This window comes from Argentina silus (assembly GCF_951799395.1).
Source record: "Argentina silus genome assembly, chromosome: 13".
NCBI classification, from domain to species: Eukaryota; Metazoa; Chordata; class Actinopteri; order Argentiniformes; family Argentinidae; genus Argentina; species Argentina silus.
Genome location: NC_139667.1, coordinates 9,553,553 through 9,579,914, shown reverse-complemented (window position 1 = coordinate 9,579,914; position 26,362 = coordinate 9,553,553). Strand labels below are relative to the sequence as shown.

At 41.4% G+C, this 26,362-nt stretch overlaps 1 protein-coding gene across 1 annotated transcript in view; it reads right to left on the bottom strand.

Annotated features, from left to right (window-relative positions):
• Window positions 1-17,881, bottom strand: part of syt14a (synaptotagmin XIVa) — a gene marked incomplete at its 3' end in the record, with an annotated part of 29,602 nt that extends 11,721 nt beyond the window's left edge. Inside the window, exons 1-3 of the mRNA XM_083683292.1 lie at window positions 17,839-17,881; window positions 5,071-5,223; window positions 2,128-2,343 (exon numbers count right to left, since the gene is read on the bottom strand). Of these exons, the coding sequence (XP_083539418.1) occupies window positions 2,128-2,343; window positions 5,071-5,170 (316 nt within the window). The 5' untranslated portion in view covers window positions 5,171-5,223; window positions 17,839-17,881. The remainder of the gene's footprint in view (window positions 1-2,127; window positions 2,344-5,070; window positions 5,224-17,838) is intronic.
• Between the last annotated feature and the right edge of the window lie 8,481 nt (window positions 17,882-26,362).

Genomic DNA, 26,362 nt, shown 5'->3' with positions numbered 1-26,362 from the left:
GAGAATTCACCATTCTCAATGGTGAATCTCGCAATGTCAATTAAACTATTATGTTTCTGCTCACAATCAGCAAATCAAGTGACTGATTGAGAGGAATGAGTTGAAGTTAAAGACAAAAGAGTCCATCTAGTGGTCATACTGAGATACGCATCTATTAAATCGTCGGTGCTGAGCACTACAACAAATCTCAAGTGTAAACTAATGAAAGTTTAACTAATAATAAACGTTTAAATGTTTAACTAATAATTACTAGCCACATCCACTCCATGTTTAATCACTGTCGATATTCTGCACAGCCTTCCAATAAAATGTGTATCCTTACTCAGTAATATAAACATAAGCTTCCCTGAAAACAAGGTCAAGGTCAGGGACATAATTATAATGTTTATGAGAGAGTACCACAGTCCCAGACCCAGTGTCATTTAATCATCATCTTGAGGTATGTGTGTGAAATTTAAGTGTGATATGTATGTATGTGAAATCTGTTTACACTGCTCATCAAGTGTGCTGACATACAGTACCGGTCAAAAGTTTGGACACACCTTCTCATTCAATGGTTTTTCTTTATTTTTTATTATTTTCTACATTGTAGATACATATTGAAGACATCAAAACTATGAAGGAACACATATGGAATTATTTAGCAAACAAAAAAGTGTTAAACAAACCAGAATATGGTTTATATTTTAGATTCTTCAAAGTAGCCACCTTTTGCTTTGATGATAGCTTTGCACACTCTTGGCAAGGTGTGTCCAAACTTTTGACTGGTACTGTATGAAAGAGGCTAGAGACTCCATATGATCAAAAACAGACTGTCAGTAACTGACTGGTTGGATACAGTTCAGTTTCTCTAATGGGAGCTCCAGTGCATACCACATACACCAAGCAACACATCTTGTTAGGGTGTCTGACAGGTCGGCAGCAAAGATGCACAGAGCACCATCATGTGAAAAGCGAGGGCTGTGGAGTGTTGACTGTTTCATAAGCCTCCCACTGAGAGTGCGCTCAACAGGATCTTAAGTTTGATTGCCTCTCCCTGCTAGACCTTACAGTGGCAATGTAAATGGAGATAAAAACAAGTATGAGCTTTGACATCTAACTCAAACTCAAAAGCAGTGATATGGGGAGTAGATAAAGTGAATTGTTTTCAGTGAAACTGCAACATTTGCACTAATACAATGCCATAATAACCTGATACAGATAAAACATGTTCAAATATAAGAATCCATATTCAATTAGAACTTTGGGTTACAGTATGTTACCCCTGTTCACTGAAGGAGATGAGGGATACATCTAACTATAGGATATGTATGGAGATACTGTAGATTACTGGCAATATTATTGCCAATATTATTGTGAATAAATCAAATGATGGTTTGTGTGTACGGTATTCACGCAAAAACACAAAGAAAGAGTTTGAAGAGTTTTGCAATAATAGCCTATAGTTTCAAAGATAGTGTCTAAGCAATTTAAAAAAAACTGTAATAAATATCGGGTCTCTCTGGGAGTCAACCAGGTATATTTAATCTTAATGTCCATTTAGTATCAATTCAGCAAATTCTAGCCTCGTTCCAGATCGCTATTGCTTTAGCCAACTCCTCTGACTATCCTAAGTCTACATAAAAATGAATACACACTTTGGTTTTAGGATTCAGGTGATTCTACAGTGCCCAAAAAACATTCAAAAATGATCTTTGACCACAGAAAAATACATGTATTCTGCAAGTGGAGAAATGTTTCAGAGCTTCATAACATACTATCATCTTATTAGACACCAATGTTAACAAGAACGACTATCCAGAAAGAGATATAAGTCAAATGTATGAAAGATCCTTAATTGTCACTAGGTGGCACTAACAATTAGCTAAAATTGTAAGACCGACAACAGTCACCTGCTCAGTCCTGTCAGCACATGCTTACTTAGTTCATGGACAATCACAACAATCCACAAATGTCAACAGCTGCAGTACCATTTTACTTTCCATTTTCTTTATATTATGAAGGACTTATGAACTACTCTTAGTTCAGTGATAGCAACCTGTACTCAAAGCTCTCTTCATTGTTAATAATCTATCACTGGTGTTGCAAGGAGTACCAAAAACCAACTCAGAAAACCTAAACACCTACCATCGTCTGCTGAGGCCTCGCTGCTGTAACCATCATACTCGGCTGACAGGGGGCTGTACTTCTGTCGGGTCTCCCAGCTGTAACCCTTCTGCTGCTGGCTGTTGGCACCGCCCCGGAGGCCCTGTGAGCGGCTGACGGCCTCCTGGTACTGGCCCATCACCTCGTCCTCGCTGTCAGATGACGAACCTTGCAGGTCGGCATCAGGGTAGATCTTATCTACAAGTGAGTATGAAATGGCTGCAGTTAGTTTCTGCCCTTAATAACAAATGTTAGAATCAGCTTGCTGTACTTACCAACAGCGCAACGTTATCAGTCTTGAGTTGAACAACTAACAGGCCTTGAACCAGGTAATTGATGGAACCCAAGTTGGCTCAATACAAGAGGGTTTGAGGTGTCAGCATAGTGCAACTAGAGGCATCTACCACCAGAGGGCAGCAGAACTTTATTTCTAACTGAGTGTCCACCAGCCTATACTGCAGCAGATTACTGTCCTCAGTACTCCAGCCCTTAACATTATCTTACACCAGCCCTAACCTTATCTATCTTAAGGCCCAAGACCACCAAGGTCATGATGTGCATACACTACTATTTCTCGAGTAACCCTCTTTTGTTAATGACTTGAAAGCAGTTGTAAGTATAGCCTTGTTTATCAATTCTAATAACATGCATAACCAAATATTGTTGTACGTGGAAAAAGATACCAAACCTTTGGGAGTATAGTATGTTAGGATAGAAAGGCTGTAAAGCTTACACACACAACAAATCAGATGATAAGACAGATCATGACAATCCATAGATATAGAAAAAGCTCTGCCACTTAAGCCTGTGCATACAATACACTATACCACAATTATATTTTTTCATAAAACCAAGACCAACCCATGCAAGGAGAAAACAGTGACCCGTGTCAGGTTGGAAGATCCATACACAAAAAGGCTCAATATTTGAGCTGAAAATGGCAGTCAACAGCCACTATGCAAAGGAGAAGAGCAGGAAACCACACAGAAAGAGTTCAGAATACTCTCTTATTTTACATGAAGTAAGAAAATAATGTGGCAGCACCAAGAGTTGAGCCACCATGCTGAGGGGGGGAGCAGGCAGGAAGCCCCACAGGAGCTGGACACCTCTCCCACCTTTACCGCCTTTACCGCCTTTACCGCCTTTACCGCCTTTACCGCCTTTCCTTCTGGTCCTCTCGCCTTTGTTCTTCTCACAGTGTTTACGAGGCTTGCAAATTCCCTCCCCTTGTTCTCTGGGATCTCCATCCTTGTCAACCTCTGTGTTCCCACGGGTGGCTGGCAGGGAAACACTCCCACGGTTATCACCTGGTGCCCCCTCAGGAGCGTGATAAAGGTCACTGCCTGTGGAAAAGGTTTCCGTAGAGAGTGCCGACCCCGTGCTGTAGGCCCCTGAGTCCCGCGAGCAGCTGGGCGAAACCTGGTGCTTGAGTTTGTACTTGCCCAAAGAGAGCTCTCTATCCTCACACCGCTCCTCTGTGGGAGTCTCCCTGGCTGCACATTCACGAGCAGCAGCCTCCTGTTCAGCGGCTTCTATCTTCCGGAGCCTCTCGGCCTCCTCTACTTGCACTTTGTGGATGATGGTGTTCACCTGCTCTGCTAGCTCGCCGCTAAAGGTATAAGTGACAACGCCCAGGGCAAAAGCCAAGTCATCCACCGTGTCAGTGACGGAATCCATGATGGACGACACAGAAGGTAGGTTCTGCTGGAAGCTCTTGAAAAAGGCCATGATGCAATATACAGTACTGTGTAACACTTTTCCAGTTATCACTTTCTACTTATCCCTTTCAAGTGCATCAACTTTGTATAAAAACGGGCAGAGTCTTTTGTTGGGTGAGAATCCAGGTTATTGTACCGTATGCGTCCTCTGGTCAATACGCCACTGCTGGCACACAAATAGCAGAGAAATACCCTGTTAAAAGCAGGAAAGAGAAGAAATCCTGACAAATAGAGGCCTGTCCTCTAACTCTAATAATAAAAAAATAAAAAAATCCAATTATGCTGTCATTAAAGGGGCAATCTGGTATTGATATCATTTTTATTGATTGTTTACTTTTAAATGAATTGTATATAGCCATTGATGCTCATCATCTAACATTGAAACATGATTGCACATGGGTTGAAAATACACTACATAGTTACCACATTGTTTCTTAGTAAATACCAGGTAGATACTAGCTAAAACAGGGTTATCAAATAAAAGTGGGACTTTAAAGGGTAATTCGACACAGATTGTATCGTTCGCCCAGCAACAATATATGAGTACAGCTGTGATCACATTCCCTTCTTGCCCTTGTTGGACATACATGTACAATGTATTCAAAGTGTAGTTGCCAGAGTTGGCTCCTGTGGATAACATGTAAACTTAGCTGAGCCCCACTTCAATACTGGGCACATTAGTTTGGAACAGTGAGGAGGCTATTACTGGGACTACATGTGTGTTTATAGATAAAAAAAATAATCAACACCCTCTCGACCAATTAAAATGCAGTGTTCAACAAAGCTGTGGTGTAAAACCCATGATACAGAATGCATGTATTGTAGCATCAACATAAATCCACCAGAGTGCAAAGAGATAAAGAAAGTAAGGTCATTCACATTCATTTGATGGTGATAGTGATTACAGCTGAATTACCGGTCTGGCAAGCAATCTGTTTTATGGTTTAATCCTATCTAGCTGTCTGTCTGATGGTTTATTCCAACTGTCTGTCTGATGGTTTAATCCTATCCAACTGTCTGTCTGATGGGTTAATCGTACTGTGTAAACATCCCTTTAGCGGGACGGCCTAAGTTAGGCTGACCAATGAATGCGGTCACAGAATCGTGATGAACATGGCCAGGTGTAGTAGAGGGTACACACCCTCTACACATACAGACACACACACGCACACGCACACACACACTCACACTCACACTAAACCTTTACCTTGCAACTCCTTGCCTTTCCTGTACTCATCTAGGCATTGCAGGCTCCCAGCGTTCTCCAGTGACAGTTTGTTGTTGAGGTATAGAAACAGGAGGACCATGAGGATGATGAAGAGTCCAATGGCCGTCAGAAACCCCAGAGCCTCTGGAGAGACTGCAGAGAGAGGACAACGAGAGCAGAATGAGATATGGACTGAGTGTCAAAACTTCTCTTGCACGGTATACCAACTTTTCTGTACTTTCCATGCGCTGCATATTTGAAAAGTTACGTTTTTCATGGGTGCAACACTCTAGTGACGACCCCAGGCCTGCTGGCTGTCTAGTGAAGTAGAATAGCTAAACATATTACTGTTATGAGTGTAATCATATTACAATGCTCACATAATTATTATGTGATATGCTGAATAAATGTTCATTATTTGACTTTGGCAATGCTGTGTACACAGACTGTTTCTATCTCTCTTGAGCATCAACACAATTTCCTATGTACATACATCTCCTGAAACTGACCTTCACCCAACTGTCAACAATCATGACCATTTGCCAGTCCTGCCTGCCAGTAATTCAGTGGGATACAAAGACCTCTCATTCTCCGTAATTTCATCACTGCTGTATCAGAACAGTACCAAGCCATTGACTTCAGAGAGGGGACATGGATCTAAGAGGCTGGGTCTGTGTGGCCCATTATACAATCCACAGACACAGATAACACTTGGGGTGTAAACTTGGGGTGGTTTATGGTATGTCACCCCGGTTCTCTGAAGGAGATGAGGGAGACATTTCGCTATGGTATATGCACCCCTGCGTTCCCTATTCACCAAAACCCTATTCGAACAAAATCAATGAAATCAAACAACTACCCCCTATTTCATGGGGGGACAATTGGCTTCACAGGTGTTTCTGGTAAGTCAGGTGTGTTCCGTCACATCATTTGTGCAGGCATAAGAGAGCTGTCAATGTCTAGTATTGATTCTAGGCTTTGTGTTTGCCTTTGGATCTGCTATTGGTGTCTGTCAACATCAAGACCAAAGCGGTGTGTAGGCTAAAACAAAGTTAAATTTATCCTGAAGCCTAAGACAAGCAGGTGCGACACCAGGGGTGCTGTGTGCTCTGCTGCCTGATCCGAGGTGACAGCACATATCAACCAATTGCCAATGTAAGTGAGGACCCTTTTCCTGAAGGAAGGCTATGGCTGCTTCAGCACACTTCGTGAATGTCTGTGGGGGCAGGGGCAGACCGAATGGTAAGGTTAGCTTGCCCTGGAAGTTGAACCTCAGAAATCGCCTGAGTGCAGGAGACATTCTGATGTGGAAATGTGCATCTTGGGCACTCCCCGCCCCCCTTTCTTGTTCACTTATTAAAGGCTGCAGAAGGCCTTCGGCACCATGCGAACAGCTCCCTTGTCCAATAGGTACTGTATCCAGTTGCTGAGGACTTGGGCCCTGTTCCCCTGAGCACTAGGCTGCACAAAACCCGGTGGAGGGTCTGCAAACTGTAGTCAGTACCCCTGGTCCATGCGCGCCACGACTCCATATGCTCAGGGTCGTCACCCATGAGCATGGGTGGGGAACAGGGGGTACCTGCAGCAGCAGCCCCCTTGGTGGGGTCAAGGTCTGGCAATTTATCTTATTTTGCAGAAGCTCCTCTCAGCAATGGCCTGTGCACCTTTGGTGTGTGCCCATCCACTAAGGGGCTAAAAGGGCTTGGGGGCTTGTGAGCTACACCTGTAAAAAACAGTCTGCCTGTGTAACAGGATGTCCCCCAGCTGGGGAACAGTGACTAGGTCGGGGGAGCCGAATGGCTTCCCAGGCCCCCACAGCCCCTGGCACTAGGCATGTCACTGCTGGGCAGTCTGGGCCGGTCCCTGTGCCACTACCATCAGAGGTGGCTGTGGCACCTTGGGGATCTTGAATTGTAGGGGGGCCTCTGCTCCCCTCTTCCTGAATTTGACCCTGGTCTGTATGTTGACCATGACCTACCCAAACAATCCTGAGGGGTCGACGGGTCATCAACGATACGTTTCCTCTGCTCTGAGAGTTCTCTAGCTCAACAGTTAAGATAGGTATCTAGGTTATATCAGAACACTGCAGATGGGCTTGCAAATAAGCATGAAGAGTGAAAAGAAAGAAATGAGTGCGCATTACAGGAGCCTTTAAGGCTGGCTTGGGTGGGGTCAGTCATACAAAGCACTCCCGGCCTGTTCCTGGCGTGATTGAATAGGGTTTCAATGAATAGGATACTCAGGAGTGAATATCCCATAGTGAGATGTCGAACTGAGTCGACTGAAAGAGAACACTCCTTCTCACCCCCACTCTATTAGCATTAGACACAGATCGAGAGAGAAAGAAAGAGCAGGGGGTTTAGAAAAAAAAAGACAGGAGAGGAGAGAAGCAGACAGAGATAACAGAACAAGTAAGGATAGAGAGAGAAAGGTCACCCTTGAGACTTGATGTGCCGGTTGCCATGGAAGCAGCCTGTATAGCCGTCAGGTGTCACATTGCCATAGACATCTCACTCGACTGGTTTAGATGCCAGTCTGTTGACTGATGGTTAGAACTACTGCAGTTGGGGAAGGAGACTGGGAATGGTGTTGGGATCTCATGAGAGAAAAATAAAATGAAGAATAGCCTTTTTCTCTGTTTGCAAGTTCATTAAACGTGCAATTCACAAATAGAGAATGTATAAAAAAAAAAAAAAGCCCAAACATATTATTTTATAGAAGACATTTACTTACGATATACACAATGTCTACACTTTTCGATGATTTCCTGTCACTTTTCTGTTTCAAGGTATGCAAATAAAGCAACAAAAACAACACAAATTAATATTCTTTAGCCCAAAGTCCAAGTGAGGTCCAAAGTTATCTGTCACCTATTCTCACGTCAACACTACTGGTATCTTCTTTTCACAGCCGTGCTAGCAGGCATTGACCTGGTGACAACAGGACATTCAATCCACCCTAAGTCTGTGTTGAACGATTTGTATAGCAAAGCTGTCAGCCACTTAATGCAACCAGTGGACTGATTGATTACCACGGACAGTCAAAGAGCATCAAGTAAGGGGACTGGCAGGAATGGATGAGATGGGAAAGAGGAATAATCAGAAGGTTGAATCATTTGAATGTAGATTTTTAGTTGGTGGGTGTTAAATAACAAAATGAAGCGCAAAATGGAAAATAATACACAATTAATTTAAAATGTTTGTTGCTCTTGCATATTGTAACTGATAACTGGGTATTTGTAAGACAGATTTCTTCCAATATACAGCTCTGGAAAAAATTAAGAGACAACTCCAATTTTTTCTTAAATCAGCATCTCTACATGTATGGCAGCCATTCCATTCCAGTGTCTGTTGAATTCGAATACAGCCACACCTCATTCTACTTAATGAGGTAGTGATTAGGTGATCACCTGAACTAAATCTTATTTAATGAGGAAAAGTATAAAAAAAACACTGCTGTGGTCATCACTATCCTCTTGCAATAGGACTGCAATACTCAAAAGTAATTGGAATAAAAAAATAACTACTGACCATGCCAAAAGAGTTGAAAAGAGAAGTTTTGAGTGAGGAAAAGAAGGGTTCAATTCTGGCTTTACTGGCAGAGGGATACAGTGAGCGTCAGGTTGCTTTCATCCTTAAAATTTCAAAGACGGTGGTTCATAAGAACAAGGTCAAGCAGCAGACATTAGGGACAACAAAGCTACAGACCGGCAGAGGGCGAAAATGACTCTCCACTCACCGGGATGACCGCCAACTCATTTGAATGTCACTCAAGAACCGTAGGATGACATCAAATGACCTACAAAAAGAATGGCAAACGGCAGCTGGGGTGAAGTGCATGGCGAGGACGGTTCGAAACAGCCTCCTAGGGGCAGGGCTGAAGTCGTGCAAAGCTAGAAAAAAGCCCTTCATCAACGAGAAGCAAAGAGGTTTGCAAAAGACCATAAGGATTGGACCGTAGAGGACTGGAGTAAGGTCATCTTCTCTGATGAGTCCAATTTTCAGCTTTGCCCAACACCTGGTCGTCTAATGGTTAGACAGAGACCTGGAGAGGCCTACAAGCCACAGTGTCTCGCACCTACTGTGAAATTTGGTGGAGGATCGGTGATGATTTGGGGGTGCTTCGGCAAGGCTGGAATCGGGCTGATTTGTCTTTGTGAAGGACGCATGAATCAAGCCACGTACAAAGTTGTCCTGGAAGAAAACTTGCTTCCTTCTGCTCTGACAATGTTCCCCAACTCTGAGGATTGTTTTTTCCAGCAGGACAATGCTCCATGCCACACAGCCAGGTCAATCAAGGTTTGGATGGAGGACCACCAGATCAAGACCCTGTCATGGCCAGCCCAATCTCCGGACCTGAACCCCATTGAAACCCTCTGGAATGTGATCAAAAGGAAGATGGATGGTCACAAGCCATCAAACAAAGCCGAGCTGCTTGGATCTTTGCACCAGGAGTGGCATAAAGTCACCCAACAGCAATGTGAAAGACTGGTGGAGAGCATGCCAAGACACATGAAAGCTGTGATTGTAAATCAGGGTTATTCCACCAAATATAGATTTCTGAACTCTTCCTAAGTTAAAACATTAGTATTGTGTTGTGATGAATATGAACATGTTTTCTTTGCATTATTCGAGATCTGAAAACACTGTATCCTTTTTGTTGTTTTGACCAGTTGTCATTTTCTGCAAATAAATGCTCTAAATGACAATATTTTTATTTGGAATTTGGGAGAAATATTGTCAGTAGTTTATCGAATAAAACAAAAATTGTCATTTTACTCAAACACTTACCTATAAATAACAAAACTTTTTTCCAGAACTGTATGTTTCTATAGATACAGAGATATGGAGAAAAAGATAGCGAGGCATGAAATAGAGAGACAGAGAGCAGTGCCAAATGAACAGACAGTCTCCCTCTTCATTTGTGTCTGCATGTAAGAGGAGCATGGCCTTGCATAGCAAACACTCTAAAACCCCTTTGTTCTCGTAAATGACACAAAATCTGCTCAAGCCTGGTGAAGAGAGCGACATTATTCTTCAGCTTCTACCAAATCAAATATACACTATAATCAGATGACAGCTTGTTAAATGCCAAGCCCTAAGAGAAAGGTAATGGCAAACCACAGATTGCTTCCTAAGGATTTGATTATGTTCTCATTATAGGACATATCATTTTGTAATCAAAAGATGAAATGGATTTGTGGAATAGATAACAACATTAAGTTATATGGCAAAAGCATTGAGACTAGGGATGGGTCCGAGTCAATTTTTTCACAAAATGGAGTCGTAAAAAGCAGTTTATCGAGTGGTCAAAATTTCTGAGGCAAATAAAAGAGTCATGCATGCATGCTTATACAGACTATGGTGGTGGCCTGGGAAAACCCATCACATGACATTTTAACTTTTCAACTGTTTGTAGATTTCGGTATTGCTCGCATCTGTAACACTGCACTCTTCATCTTCAGTCACAGATAAACAGTTACGTAGGGTTTTGAGCGTGGTCCACTCATTAGTAGTTATAGCCACCTTGTCAGCGCTGGCCAGCATACTGGTCACAGGTAGCTTCCTTATAGAACACTCTGGCCTATGCCTGGCCATTTACGAAACCTGGATGGCTATACTCAATGATAGTTCCTGGCCAAGCCGCAACTGAAATGGCAATATGGACGGGATTTACGTCAGTTGCTGTGTGACTGATGACTAAATCAACTGGATGCCAACAAGTGCAGTCTGCCCATGTTGGCACGCCCCTGTTTGAGTTTTTTATTTATTTATTTATTTATTTATTTATAGGAGCGTAGAATGTCTGCCTCCTTTCGTATTTTTGGACATTCAATAAGACATTGAGAAAATAGAGAGGGAAACAGACACGAGGATGAGAAAGAATGTGTGCGTACAGTAATTGTTGGGTGTGTTAAACTAAGCCACAACACCAGTGGCTGTTCGACATGTAGGACATTTGAAATAAAACAGTTCACAAACATTTGGAAATTCTTTTTTTTTTTTTTTTTTTTTTTTTTTATATGGGAGGGAAATGTGAATAGCTAACTGGCACAATATACAGTGCCCTGAATAACTTTTTTTTTTGCTTTACACTCCATAGGTTTGGATATAAAACTCAACAATGACTATGAAGTTAAAGTAGAGATTCTCAGCTTTTATTTGAGGGCATTTGTGTACATATTGGTTCCACAATTCAGAAATTACAACACTTTTTAGACATAGTCCCCCTATTTTAGGCCTCCAAAAGTGATGGGACAGATTTATCAAACCAAATTAAGCACTCATGTTTAGTATTTGGTAGACAATCCTTTGTATGCAATAACTGCCTGAAGTCTGCGACCCATTGACCCCACCAGACACTGGGTATCTTCTCTGGTGATGCTCTGCCAGGCCTGTACTGCAGCCATCTTCAGTTGTTGTTTGTTTTGAGGATGTTTTGCCTTAAGACTCCTCTTCAGCAAATGAAATGCATGTTCAACACGACTTAAATCTGGAGATTGACTTGGCCAGTCAACAGCTTTCCACTTTTTGACCCTGAAACACTCTCGAGTTGCTTTGGCAGTATGTTTGGGGTCATTGTCCTGCTGTGGGATGAAGGTCTGTCCAATGAGTTTGGAGGCATTTGCTTGTACTTGGGCTGACAAGATGTTTCTGTAGACTTCAGAATTCATCCGGCTGCTGCCGTCAGCAGTTCCATCATCAATGAAGACAAGTGAGCAAGTTCCAGTGGAATCCATACATGCCCAAGCCATAACACCCCTTCCACCATTTCACAAATGAGGTGGTATGCTGTGGATATTGGGCAGTTACACTTTATTCTTGTCATCACTCTGGTACGTGTTAATCTGTCTCAAAAACCTTTTTCCAGAACTGAAGGCTTTAATGAGAGAATGCAGAAGCTTCTGAACCAGCATTCTTTCCTCTGTTGGAGAAGGTATAGTTGGATCAATCTGTGTAGTTATCAAACCGCTTCATTGTCTGTCTGAAAAGGGTCTGATACAAGAAATCCAAAAGCTTTCAATTCCTTAGACAGGAAGTACAGCCATGTACTTCAGCGTTTCACTGTCCTGGGATTAACTGAGGTCAACCATCCAGAGTCCTAATACACCTTCAAGTACCCATCATTCCTTTGGCCACATGTGCTCTCTTTGACTTTATTCCATGACAGTGTATTGGTGAGAGGAATTCCTACAGAATCTCAGTAATGTAGGTAGGGACAGGAGGTGACTGAGACATGTTTGAGAGGCGTGTGGTGAGGTGTCATCCCAAGAGAACACCCGTCTGTTCACAGTGTACCTGACTGTCAGTGGTGACTGAATTATTCAGAGCACAGATGGAATGTGATCCTGTTCTATACACTTTTTTTCTGGATGAGCAGTGGGAGTGATATCCTGTTTTGGAAGGCACTGACCTCGCTCTGCTATTTTGATTTGGGCTTAGAAGTTGGCAAACAGTCACATGGCAACCAATTCCTCTTCCAGTGTATGTTGTTCGGAGGGCTTTCATGGACAGTTACATTAGCTGAGAAGTAATGGACCGCTGATCTAGGTCCTAGGCTGTGGCTTTTGATTTCAAATCTAAACTTTTGGAGTGTAGAGTCAAAAGAATGAAAAATGCTTCACTCTCGCATTGCTTACGCAGGGCACTGTATGTCCAAAAACAACTTACAGACTCCAAAACAACTAATATTATTAAAGAATCCCCCTCTTAAGACTTCACTCTACTACACTGTAATCCACTTAACTGTTTTGTAACCATTACAATAAAAATGCAAAAGTGTATTACAGCGTGACAAAGTGACTATTCAGGAAAATAATGCAGACAAAGTATTCAGGGAGGGATTCTGTCATAATATGAGTAGGATTGGAGTGTCTGCAAGATGTTTTTTTTTTATTTATTTTTTTACGTATTTCCAGAATGAATGGGGCCCAAAATATGACGAATCATGAGTACCTTATGAGTACCTAAGGAAACAACATTTGTAACTAAATACTGTCTGGGCTAATTAACTACAGCCAAAGTCTGGGCCAAACCAGGAAGAATAACATCCCGTTAACAGGAAGAGTGGAGAGGTGACACCAGGCAGCCTGGACCAGGAGCAGCTGGCAAGGCCATGTCTCACCTAAATCACAGCTGTCAATGCCTCCAACTCTTTCATTTCCTCAGGTACTCGCCATACTGTATAGTCTCCATACACTGATGCAGAAACTCTGAGGTCTGAGAAATCATATAATGTCAGTATAAACAATTAACTACAATAACATGTAATGCTCTATTTAATTAGAGTGTTTGAATGCATAGAGCATGTACAAGCTATTTCTCCTCTTTTGCTGGCTTGCTAGAGACCTAGATACTAGGCAGTAATAAGGCACCATGCACTTCTTGCAGAGAAAAAGTGAGGTACTGGGACTGTAGCTACAGTAGCTGACCGGGTGCAGTGAGTGGGAGGCTACATGGCTACCCCCTCCACCTCGTCTGTCCAAACGTGCATGTAAAAGCAAGTCATGTCAAACTGGCTATGCTAGCTAGTAATCACAAACCTTTTAGCCACAACTAAACTGCAAACACATTACTGGGACTGAATCTAGAAACGGTTTCTTTTTTACAAAAAAACTAACCCTAACCCTAGCCACCAATCCCCTGAGATTATCAATGAAAGAAATAATAATCTTTGTCCAAAAATTATATATTTACGTGTGATCTTCGCCAATCAACTGCATCACACTTAAAAGTTACTTCAACATCAACCAGTGAATACTAGCTGGCTAGTAATGCTACCAGTGTATTATAATGGCTGTTAGCATGTTAGGTAATATTTTCTGCATCGATGGTGGCAGTTTGCCGATGGTGTACAATGATTTTGTTCTTAGTGACACCAAAAACAACATAGCATCCATTCTGATTCTAATGCACAAAGCTGAAGTAAAGTCAAGAAAAATCAGATTTGTCATTGTCATAAGTGAGTCAAAAATCTACAGGAATACCTGTTTGAGAACTTGGGCTGTTTACAAACTGTTGTGCCACAAGCTGGTTGTGCTGGTTGCACAGTTATTCACACTCACATCATTCATCAACCCGACTTGTGTCTCTGCTTCACTCTAGCATTCTCCCCTCCTAACCAGGAAAAACTACTGTAGTAGTTTTAGAAATGGTAAAAGTTATTTCTGTGAACCAAGGAAACATAAGGGAAAGAAATGATTTTCAGTATGAACGTCCCTGATGAACAATCATCACACAGTGCTATACCTGTATAATCAACAAACCCCAAACCCTCTTCTAAAATCATGTTCTAATTTAACATCTCAAAGGCATTTTTATAAGTTACTACCTCAATGTGCAGCACCTGGAGATGTTTACAGCATACCCCTCCCACATATGGACAGAAATGCCTTTCTGTACAGGAACAGAATGCATTGATGATACAGATGTGGTAATATCTCCTGGGTGTTGGGTTTATTATTGCTCTGACAGGACACGGGGTCACAGAATCCATACCCCATCCAGTCTTTGATGTTTTGTTCAAAATAATGTTCATATTAGTGCTTACGAAAAATTCTAACAGAAAAAGAGAGGAAGCTATTCAAGACGTTGGCCATAGTCGTCAACTAAGAAGCCAATACATAACACAGGGCACCACCACCCACACCTGAGGCTGACTTCTGCATGGATAAATCCAGGTCAATAGACAATTTCGAGCTTGTCAGAGCCAGGACACAATCAAGGACAGGGATATTCATCTGGAGGAAACAGCTGCCCCCCATAACAAATCAACGATGAGCAGGCCAGGACAGATGACAAGGGAAGATTACATACAAAAAAAAGTATTCGGTCCTTTAAAGATATGTTCTCAAACAGCCAAGTCAGTATGTAAATACTGCACCAGAGTGACACCTCAAGACAGACCCACACAAAGCCTGACTAGCAATTCAAACTGGCACAACAAGTGCTGCCGGCATGCGCAGAAAGTGAATGTGCTAGCACTCCAGATACAGCTGGGTTAAATCAGAACATTTTGCACACCGACAAAATTCATTATCCGAATTCCAATTTACACATAAACAACTGCCCATCAACAGTAAAATTTGTCCCGATTCTGAGGTATTTGGAAATGGGTTTACAATGTAAATGTGTTTCTTTTCTATGACACTTATGAGATTGAGTTCTTACGGTGTATTTGCCTGTCTGCCTACCTATCTATCTATATATCCAAAATAATAATTTTCCTCTCTCCAGAGATCCCAAAAAGTCTAATGTGTATGCGTGTGTAGAGTACTTTGAAATAGACACAGAGTTGAACTGCTTCCATAAATACCCAGCACTGTTCAATAGACCACACAAGTGGAACAACATCAAAAGAGCAAATGAAGAACAGAACAGGAGAAAGAAGCATATTCAACGCTGTGATCAAATCAGAATGTATGCCTGTGCTCAGTTGTTTTTGTCATTGATGTAAATATCATTGCTTATGTGTCTTCCTTTTGCACTTCACTACCCTTGCTTTGTTCCGTTGGCATGGAAACAGTTGCCATCCAGAATGTCAAAAAGCACACCAACCATCTCCAAAGCACAAAGCCATGGTAGACACCCACATACACATAAGCACTCTCACTGTCCCCCCACACACACTTCCACTCCACGATCGCACGCACGCACGCACGCACGCACGCACGCACGCACGCACGCACGCACGCACGCACGCACGCACGCACGCACGCACGCATCCTACACAGTGAATGAGGGAGTGACGCATAAGGCCACACACACAAATCCGACTGCAATGACACAAGAAAACACAAGCAGCTAATCCAAACAATTATACATAAAAATCATACACAACCAGACCACTCAAACAATACTCACATCCTCTGACACACACTCGGAGAAACACTCAGAGTCCACTTGTGGCTCTTTTGCTGAATAAAGAGTGACTCATTACTGTTCAGTGATCAAAAGACGGGAAGGCATCACATTAGCATTAGCATGACCACGAGGCCCTCTAATTGCTGTGATTACCACTCCTCTGTAAAAATGTCCATAAAAGCTATGCCATTACTGTTCAACTGAGCTTGGCATCTAAAGAGCTTGTTTTAAGTCCAGACTCAACCAAGTCTGATGCAGAGAGCCTTTTCGAGACCAGACATGACAGCAACTGACTTAGACAAGGGAGCAAGCTCTAAGAAAAGGTAGCATGTGTACGAAACACAGGGTTATGCTTAATAGCTTGCAACATAGGTGTTAGAATGAAGGCTTAAAATGAGCTTGGTCAGGTTAGACACTACTTCAACAACATGTTTCATAAAAATTTGTTTATTGGCATGAACTGTATATTCCTTTCTTGACTGGCAATCACATATAGTAACTCAAATGGAAGAGGAGAAGGTGAATAAGAAGCAAAAGAGGAAAAATAAGAAGAAGAGGAAGAAGAACGAGAAGAGGAAAAGAAGATGAAGAAGAAGAGGAAGAAGAAGAAGAAGAAGAAGAAGAAGAAGAAGAGGAAGGAGGAGAAGCTCTGCTTCATCCTGTGGGTCTTTATTGAGTATGAGATACTGCATGAACAGCTGCTCAGCTCAGCTATCTGGCTCAGTAAAGTAATTGGGTATGTTCCAACACGCTCAGACAGCTGGGGTCAATGTACCTGACATGAGCTAGCCTCAGGGCTATTTCACCACCACTACGGTGGTAATACAGTCAAGATTTGAATACAGTATATCAGAATATGATACAGTACTGTATATCAGTATGACCATATGGTATCAACTTTATTCATATATAGTGATTAGGGCCCTTTTCTGCTGACCAGGGATAGTTACCAGGGCTATTAGTGTGTCCTGGTCAGACCACCTTGGTTTGGTCACATGGTCAGAGCCACAAAAACTTACATTTGAATGTAATTTAATGATTAAAAGGCACACCAACTCAATAAGGACTGTGAAACTGAGGAAATCCAACCCCCATGCAGTAAAACAGCAGTCATTAATATTTAATCATGGTATTGGATCACAGAAGGCAAGCACACATTGGATAACTGCTCAAACTTCCCTCATGGTTGTGTAAACACAAATCTGTGTGTGTGTGTTTGTGCATGTGTGCTTGTGTGCATGTGTACAAGCCAATGCCAATGATCCCTGTGGTGCACAATTTCATATTGTTATTCACACACTCAAGCTGACAATATTCTTTGCCTTTAGTTGTTAGTCAATGCAACAATTATGACCGTACTATATAGAAAGGAGGTCTTTTTCAGATGCCAAAAGATGGCGGTCCTATTTGGCTGCAACAGTACAACTCATGTCACTTTGGGGTGGAAATTACACCAAGTAACACTCACAAGGGTAATTGTTAAGAGTACACAAACACAGAATGAGCCCTGTCTTATTTCAGGGTTATGTCTCCCAGTTGTGTACAACCTCTCAAACCACCAGAACTTCCGCTACCCTTCCTCTAAACCTTACAAATACAAAGCTAATGTAACATAACCAAAGGGCGAGAGAGCCAGGACACAAGCACAAAGGGAACACACTGAAAGAGCATTAACAGTAATAGATTGAGAAGCAAAAAGAACATGACAGACAAATATAGGATATTAAAAAAAAATGTTTTTAAAAAAAGTGCAACAGGTGTGTTTTGGAGATGCATTTCAACATGGCCGACATAACACAGTGATTAATGGAAATGATTGGCTAACAGGGAGGGGATGTAGGAGGAGATGTAAGTGTTCAAAGGTGATCAAATGTGATCCCCGCCCCCCTTAGTCTGATCTCCATACCTTTTCTGATGCAGATGAGCTCATGTACTCCACAGTTGCGCTCGCCACCTGGAAAGAAAATGTATTTTTAATGACCCAAACTTGGATGGCATGAAAAAGACAATGTAAGACAAACAAATAACCCTTACATGGATATCAAAAGAAAAAATGGTTTGGACACATTGACATACTGTATTTACAAAGAAAAGAGGAGCTATAGAGAATATTGCAGGGATAGACAGTCACATCCTGGTTATCCTTATGGCTTTTGAATGAAAGCTGTATTCATGGGACTGACATAACTTGCGGTTCTTTTATGTCTGATATGGTACCTGGGGCCCTAATGCAAACATCATTTGCTTTGGTGATGTTTACTCACTACCTTTGTCTAGAAACTACTGCTTCAACACACAGGTGTTATTTCTAATAATAATCCTCCACACTGAGGCACATACTGTAAATACTAACTAACTTGTTGACCTGACCAGATGCATCACAACTCGGTAGGGTAACTTCTCTCGAAAAATAAGGTGTACATCCAATGTAAAATATTTACTAAGTAAGAATGAGCCATGATTTTGTCAATCAAAACTTTTTTTTTTTTTTTTAAATTACATCATTGTAAACCTGGGGATTCTTAACCATCCTGGGATGAACGATGGATCTTTGAGTTTCACTAACCAATTAACAAAGGATTTAGCTAACGTGCAATGTCATTTGGTGAGTGTTTCCCAAACCACCTTGTGATTCACGTTTGTAAATTTTACCTTGACATGGAGAGGAATATGTAGCAATCATATATTGGTGGCGTGGCACACTAATGCGCATGCCACGTAATTGCAAGGTTTCTGGTTCGATTCCGACCCTCGACATATCTTGCATGTCATCCCTCCTCTCTCTCACCCATCCTTCCTGTTAATCTCTACTGTCTCTATCTCAATAAAAGCAGAAATGCCCTAAAAACATATATATATTAAAAAAAAAAAAAACTGTCTATGTAAGTTCCACAGTTGACAGTGCATATCAGAGCAGAAAAACCATGACGTCCAAAGAACTGTCAGTAGTTCCTAAGAGCACAGTGAAGTCCAACTAACCCTAACCCAGTTTTTAATACATGTGACATGTATAAAACATTATTTCACTTTGACATTATGAGGTATTTTGTGTCGATCAGTGACTAAAAATCTAAATTAAATACATTTTAAATCCATCCTTGGAAAAAGTCCAGGGGGATGAACACTTTCTGAAGGCACTGTATGTACGTTTTCATGTTGAAACTTTTCACATGATGATGAAAGCCTCCTTTGAGAACCAACATGTGGGTATCATTGTCTGAATTAATTCAGTGACACAATGTACCAGGTGTGAGCAATAACACAATCACAGTGGACAGCTATGTATATCTAAGCATCTTCTAAACCCTGCATACAAGATTGTATCCCAAGCTCAACTATGCCACACCGGGTTTTAAATGACACTGTACATCAAGTGTGAAGTATTTGTCTGCTGTAATTGTAAGTGCCCACAATGTCTCCAAACAGTGTAACACTAACCCATTCCTTATCTGGTGGCAGCTAGGAGTTTCCATTATGTTCCTGGCAGAGCTAGCTAACTCTATTCATCTCTCCCTCTGAGGATTACCATGTTAATAGTATGCTGTCTGCGGGAGAGACTGTGCAGGCTTGAAAGATTGAAAGATACACCACTGTCTGGACTGTACTGACAAAAGCCAGACAGTAAAGAGTGTAAGACAACACTCCCAGTGATCACCTCTCTCAACCACAAGTGACAAATTTTGTCACTGAGCCCACATTAGGCTCCATTTTATATGGGGATAATAATAATATCATAATAATATAATAATAATACAATTATATATATATATATATATATATATATATATATATATATATATATATATATATATATAATATTACATGATTCTATGCAATTCAAATACATTTGTGAATCTGAAAGAAAGTAACTGAGTTTACCTATTTTTGTAAATCTCTGTATTCTGATTAGACAGTTGGTTACGCTTTATTAATACAGGAAGAACAGACAATCATGGAATATGGTGGCCCTGATGATGTGAATCCTAAATCCCAAGGTATTGTAAGTCACCCATTCATCATGAGAGTAATCTCGTGTAGTATACAGTGCCTCCAAATTACATTTCTCTCATGCCTCCTTTGGAAGTCTGGAAAAACTGTTATTTGCCGATTCCATTTGAAGGATGGTCTCCACCACTCGCTAACACACTTCTTCCTCAAAATTCCCCAAGCTTTCCAAACAAGGTGAGAAAAAAGACAGAGAAGGGCCACATGGCTGAGTATTTACTTTCGGTATTGTTGTCATCAACGCTAGTTATATTCCTTTTTGCTTTAGAATCCCTCAGTTGAATCTCTCTTGCTATAATGTGTTTTCCCCCCAACCCTGCTATTTCACCTTCCTGTAGGGTACTTAGATGAGGCACACCACCTCACCGCAGCAACCAATCCAATCAGGTGTACCCCACACGCTCAAGATGTCTTGATCATGCTGTTGCTGGAGGACCCTGGAACTGCCAGTTAGCAGTCAGGAAAGCAGAGGCTATCGCATCCTTTGCCTCCTTTAAATCCCTCCACTTCTTGGCTCTCATTGAGACATGGATCACATCAAAGAGCACAGCTACTCCAGCAGCACTCTCTGCTGCCTACTCCTTTTTCACACCCCTAGACCCTCTGGTTGAGGGGGTGCCATAGGGCTCCTCATCTCACATCTGTCCATATCCTCATTTGTATTCCATGTTGTTTCTGTTACTTTCCCTGTCAAACATCACATTGTTGTTATCTATCGCCCCCCAGGTCAGCTTGGCGACTTCCTAGATGAGATGGATATCCTTCTCTCCTGAGGAAAACTCTTCTGGATTTCTTAACCTTATCTCCTTATTTGACCTTACCCTGTATCACGTTCCCCTGACTCATAAGGCAGGCAATCAGCTTGACCTTGTCTTCACCAGATCCTGCTCCACCTCATTATAACCTTATTCTTACCCCTCTTCCAGTTTCTGACCATCACTTTGTATCCTTCTCCCTTCCCCTCAAATCCATCCCCTCCCAATCAAACTCTACCCATTCTGTTACTACCCACCGCAACCTGCGGACCCTCTCTCCCACCTCTCTCTCTTCCTCTGTTCCATCGTTCCTACCATCAACTGAGTCCTTCTCTCTTTTGTCTACTGACGCTGCTCCTCCATCCTCATATCTACTCTCTCCTCATCTTTTGACTCTCATCTGTGTCCAACCTCCTCTCGGCCATGAAGATCCTCTCCTCCCACGCCATGGCTGTCTGAATCCCTGCAAGCTAGTAGAACAGGCCTTTGAGCAGCTGAGAGGAAATTAAGGAAAACTGATCATCCTGATGACCTAGCATCTTATCACACTTTCCTCCTGAAGTTCTTCTCCTGTGACTGCTGCCAACGCTTCATCCAAAGCGACTTACAACAAATACATTTGTTTAAGTAAGTGAATCATCTATCCAACAGTCATCATAAGACAAAGTAATCAATGCTCACACCAGGTTTTTATTTTTATTTTTTATTATTATTTATTAACAGGAGAGAACTTGTACAGGGGGGAAGTAGGGTTGAAGAGGTCTCAAGGGTTGGGGTTAGGGTTAGTACAGGGAGGGTAGTGGGGGTGAAGAGGTCTTAGGAAGGATAATGAGATAAGGATAATAAGAATTCTAAAATTCAATCGTCTGCCTCTGACCCAAGGAAACTGTTTGCCACATTCTCCTCACTCCTCAACCCACCTTACCCTCCCCCTCCCTCCTCCCTCTCTGCAGATGACTTTGTCACCTACTTTGTAAAGAAGGCTGACATTAGCAGCTCTTTCACACAACCTCGTGCTATCACTACTACCACTAGTAGATTTGGCTGTGGTTTATCATCTCTTTCCCCTCTCTCCCCTGATGATATCCTAAAACTTGTCTCATCCATTTGGGCAACCACCTGCCCTCTCGATCCCATCCCCTCACCCCTTCTCCAATCCATCTCAAACGACATCCTTCCTTTCCTTACCACCCTCATCAATTCCTCCCTGACCACTGGCTCTGTCCCAGCTGTCTTTAAGACAGCCAGAGTCAAACCTCTTCTCAAGAACCCATCACTTGACTCATCTGTTTTCCAAAACTACAGACCGGTATCCCTTCTTTCAATCTTATCTAAAGCTCGTGAATGTGATGTTTGTAAACAACTCTTGCATTATCTTGAATAAATATATGCAAAAGTATTACGCGCAGAGATCTCAAGTCAGGATTCAGCTCTCAATGGAGGATAAAATGTTTACTGCTATCTGCATGTCACAGAGCTAGAAAAGACAGTTTTGTTATAGCCCAGATCAATAGAACAGCTGTGTGTGGGAGTAGAATTCTCTCCTCCCTGTCTCATTCCTGTTTCTACAACCTCTCTCAGTGCTCCCAATAGAGGCTACTTGTCAGAAAGACTATCCGGTAAGACTCAGAGCATATAGCTATACTGTGTTTATAATGCATGTGCAACTGCATTATGATGTATTGTATCATCTCATAATGATCTTGACATTTTCTTGTATATAGAAATAACACATGATACATTATGAAGACATTATAATACATCATACATGCCTGTAATGAATTATAATGCTTTATGTGTTACTACCGAATAGGTCTGCTAGGCTTCAGAATGCATATTTTGGTCAAAATGAATCTGTTCAGAAGGTCCCCAATTCAATCAATTACAGATACTGTAAAGGCAAACCAGGCAAACTCAAATGTGGGTTCAGAATGTTTGCGCTGTGTCTCAATGTGCATGTCCAATTAATTGCTGAACTGAATTGAAAAACAAAAGGAAATATTGTTTTATTAACTCTTATTTTCTTATATTATCTTATATTCTGTCCAATGTTGGATATGATATGCAACCATGTCGCTTTATCTATCTCACATTCAAAATCTCTTTGCCATACAATTCTCAGATTTTCACAAATATCTCTATTAACTTTCACCAACATTTTGTAACATACAGAGGCTGATTGTACAGAGCTTGGTCAGGAAAATAAGTATTCTATAACATTATAGGATGCCCTGATTGCTGATACACAGCTTTTAAGTTGCATGTATCTCCATACATCATAAACACTTAGTTTATATCTCCATACATCATTAATACATAGGTTATACTTATCCATTTCATCAAATTTTAAATATACCTCATTTTTGTGAAGGTCTCCCAGAGTATGTACACCAGGAGGGTTTTACCAAACTGCAGAATATCTGCGTTTACTCTTTGATCATTGTGTGCTGCAGAGTTGGGTTGATGTCCAGTATATCTGTCCTTTTTTGAGATAGAAGGAGTTTTCTATTGATGTCTGTCAACATGAGGACCAAAGCGGTGTCAATGAAAGTCAAGGAAGCTAATGAGGCTGAAAAATCAGAAAAAATTATCAGTAACATAGCCAAAGCCTTAGGCTTCCAAAATCAACAGTTTGGAACATTAAAAATAAAAAAAACACTGATGACCTCACAAACGGGCTAGGAACAGCAATCACAAATGCGCTGGTAGGCCAAGGCAGACTTTTCCAGTCGATGACCGAAGAATGCTTACCATAATTAAGAAAAACCCCAAAACAACTGCCCCACTTATCAGGAACACTCTCCAGGAGGTAGGCTTGAATGTGTCAGAGACTACCATCTGCAGAATACGTCACCAGCTGAACTGCAGAGACTTCACTGCAAGGTGCAAACCACGAGCTGTCTTGTGGACAGATAAGATGAATATTATCACGTACCAGTGATTGTGGAAAGTGGAAAGTTTGGAGAAAAAAAGGGTCTACTTCAAGAGCCTTCTTTGAGTATGTTTTCTCCAAGATCATAATTTATATTTTGCATGATAAGATACTTTCCTTTTATTGCCATACAACCTAGGTTGGTGGAATTTGTTTTCAGTACAGCATGGTGTGGAACTACATTCATTGGCATACACTCCAATATAGCAATACAGTCCAATGCACTGTAAATTGCACTCGATCCATGTAGCACGGGATCTTTTTCCTCTCATTGTTCACTGTTACGCGACAATGTTTTCGGTAGTCACATGCCTTTGTGACAGTATAAGGTTATAGAAGCTTTAAATATGTGTCCCTGTCTGTAAACATATCCCTGTGTGATATCAAGCTCACTACCACAAAGATTACCGTAATTATCCATATATCGTGTAAAGGTTTCCTGGACCTGTTATATCAATCACTGTGTAACAAAGAAGAACCATGGTCTGTAAATATTTCTTTAAAATACCCTAGTACTTTTTCAGATCATTGGACAAACATCACTTATGTGTCAAATAGGCTAATAATGCCTGTTTAGCCATAGTGTTTATACTGTATGTGTGTATGTTTCACAATAAATCTGGTCGTGTTACAATTAGAATATGGAGAGGCTTGGGGAGTGGACCAATTTTTGCCTCTCTCTCTGGCGGCTGCCTCTTCAAATCGTGCAAGCATGCAGAAACACAACAGCTAATGTCCGACACTGCAAGTCCATTTCGGGGGGTTATATTATTATTAGGGAGAATGTTGCGGTTTGGAACTTTGAACTGTATTTCGCCGTGATGGCCAAGGGTGGCAGATTTGTGTCAAACTTGCTCCCTGCTCCTTTAAAATTAAACAGGGTAAGCATGGCTGACAGGCATACTGTAGAAACTGGCATATCTGCCTCTGATTTATGCCAATTAACTTTGTAACCTGATATAATAGAACAAATCTCAACAGTTTTAGCAACAGAATATCATCAGCCTACAAAAAAGTTTGTTCCTCTCCTCCATTGCGTGCTCCCTGAAACTCCTATGAGTTTCCCTTATAGATATAGCCAGGGGTTCTAATACTTAAAAATCATAAAAGGGAAATTTGGCACCCTTGTTTGGTAGATCTGGACAATGTAAAAATAGTTTGAACAGCAGCTCTCGGACCCAAGTACAGCACATCAACCCACCTCATAAAACCAGAACCAAAACCAAACTTATTAAGGACAAATCTAAGAAACGCCCTACCCTGTCAAAAGCTTTCTCTGCATTGAGAGACAAAGCAGTGACAGGGCAGGATGTAGATTTATTAGGCCACATGAGATGCAATAATCGTCTAAAGTTGTTGATTGAGTTCCTATTTGTCACAAATCTGGTCAGTGTGGATGATATTATAAAGAATATTTTCCAGTCTGTTGGCAAGAATCGTAAACAATACCTTTCCATTGACATTGCTCAAACTGACAGGCCTATGTCTTCCAGGGTCAGTCAAGTCTTTTCACTTTTTGGGGATTAAGGTTATGAATGCTTCCTTAACACTTATGAGTCTTAGCCCCATGTTCAGTTTTTCAGAATCCCCCCCCCCCCTCTTTTCATAAATTCATCTTTTATAACAATAACCCCAAAAATGTTTTAGATGATTCCATAAGATGAAAATAAGATAAAATAAATTAAATCAAACAGAACTAATGTCATTTGAGATAAATTGCTATTTTCACCAATCCATCTTACAATACATGTTATACACAAAAATACATCCCAACATCCATCCAAGTATGACAATTTGTTGTATCTCAGGGCCAGTATATTTATAAAGGATTTATAATATTCTACCGGCAGGCCACCTAAACATGGTGATCTACCATCCCTTTATGTCCAACGGCCTTCCTGACCTCTGAAATGGGGGCATCCATACCTTCAGCCTGTTCTGGGGAGATTTTAGGTCATTCAAAAAGGCACTAAAATGGCACTAAGTATATCAATTATAGGACATACTCTCTTTAAAGTTCATTGGTTCAGATTGTTGTTTGAGCTGCTTGGCTGAATGATTTTGCGTTGAACTTGGTCTATAGATGTTGTATGTTAACTTTCATGCAGATCAGCTCAACGGTTGTACAGGAGATGTAATTTGAGTGTTTTTCACAAAATTTTCATTGGCAAATCAAATTTCAGAATTCTCTGAAAAGCTCTGCTGCGTAGACCCCTAATTAAGATTAACTTGAGGAACATTTCACACTATTCAGGTATCCATCTGCCCTACCCATAGTAGACATAACAGCAAGGGACAAAGTTCCCTTACTTTTTTGAACATTCCTCATCCTATATATTCAAAGTCCAGTTACTAACCCCATACCTCGTTAGTGCTCACCTTGTCCTGATTTATAAATGCGCCCAAAAAAAGTGTGGCTGAAAGACTGCCCCTGTCCAAGTCTTAGTATTTTCAGTGTAAACTAAGTCAAGGTGAAGTCTGTAGTAGACACAATGTTCCCTCCTGAAGACAGCCAAGCTTATATTTTTAGGGTTCGTCCCAGTTTCCTTGAGGGATCTCCACTACCTGCGGAGCAAAAATCAGGACACAGTTGTTTTCTGTCTAGGTCTGGAATAGACGGGTGGACTGAGGCCAAGAACAGGCCATATAAAGGAAGGTCTGAGGTACTGGAGTTAATGTAACCTGTGAGCCACACTCAGGGGAGATATGACCCCTAAAAAACAGGCAGTGAAATCTCA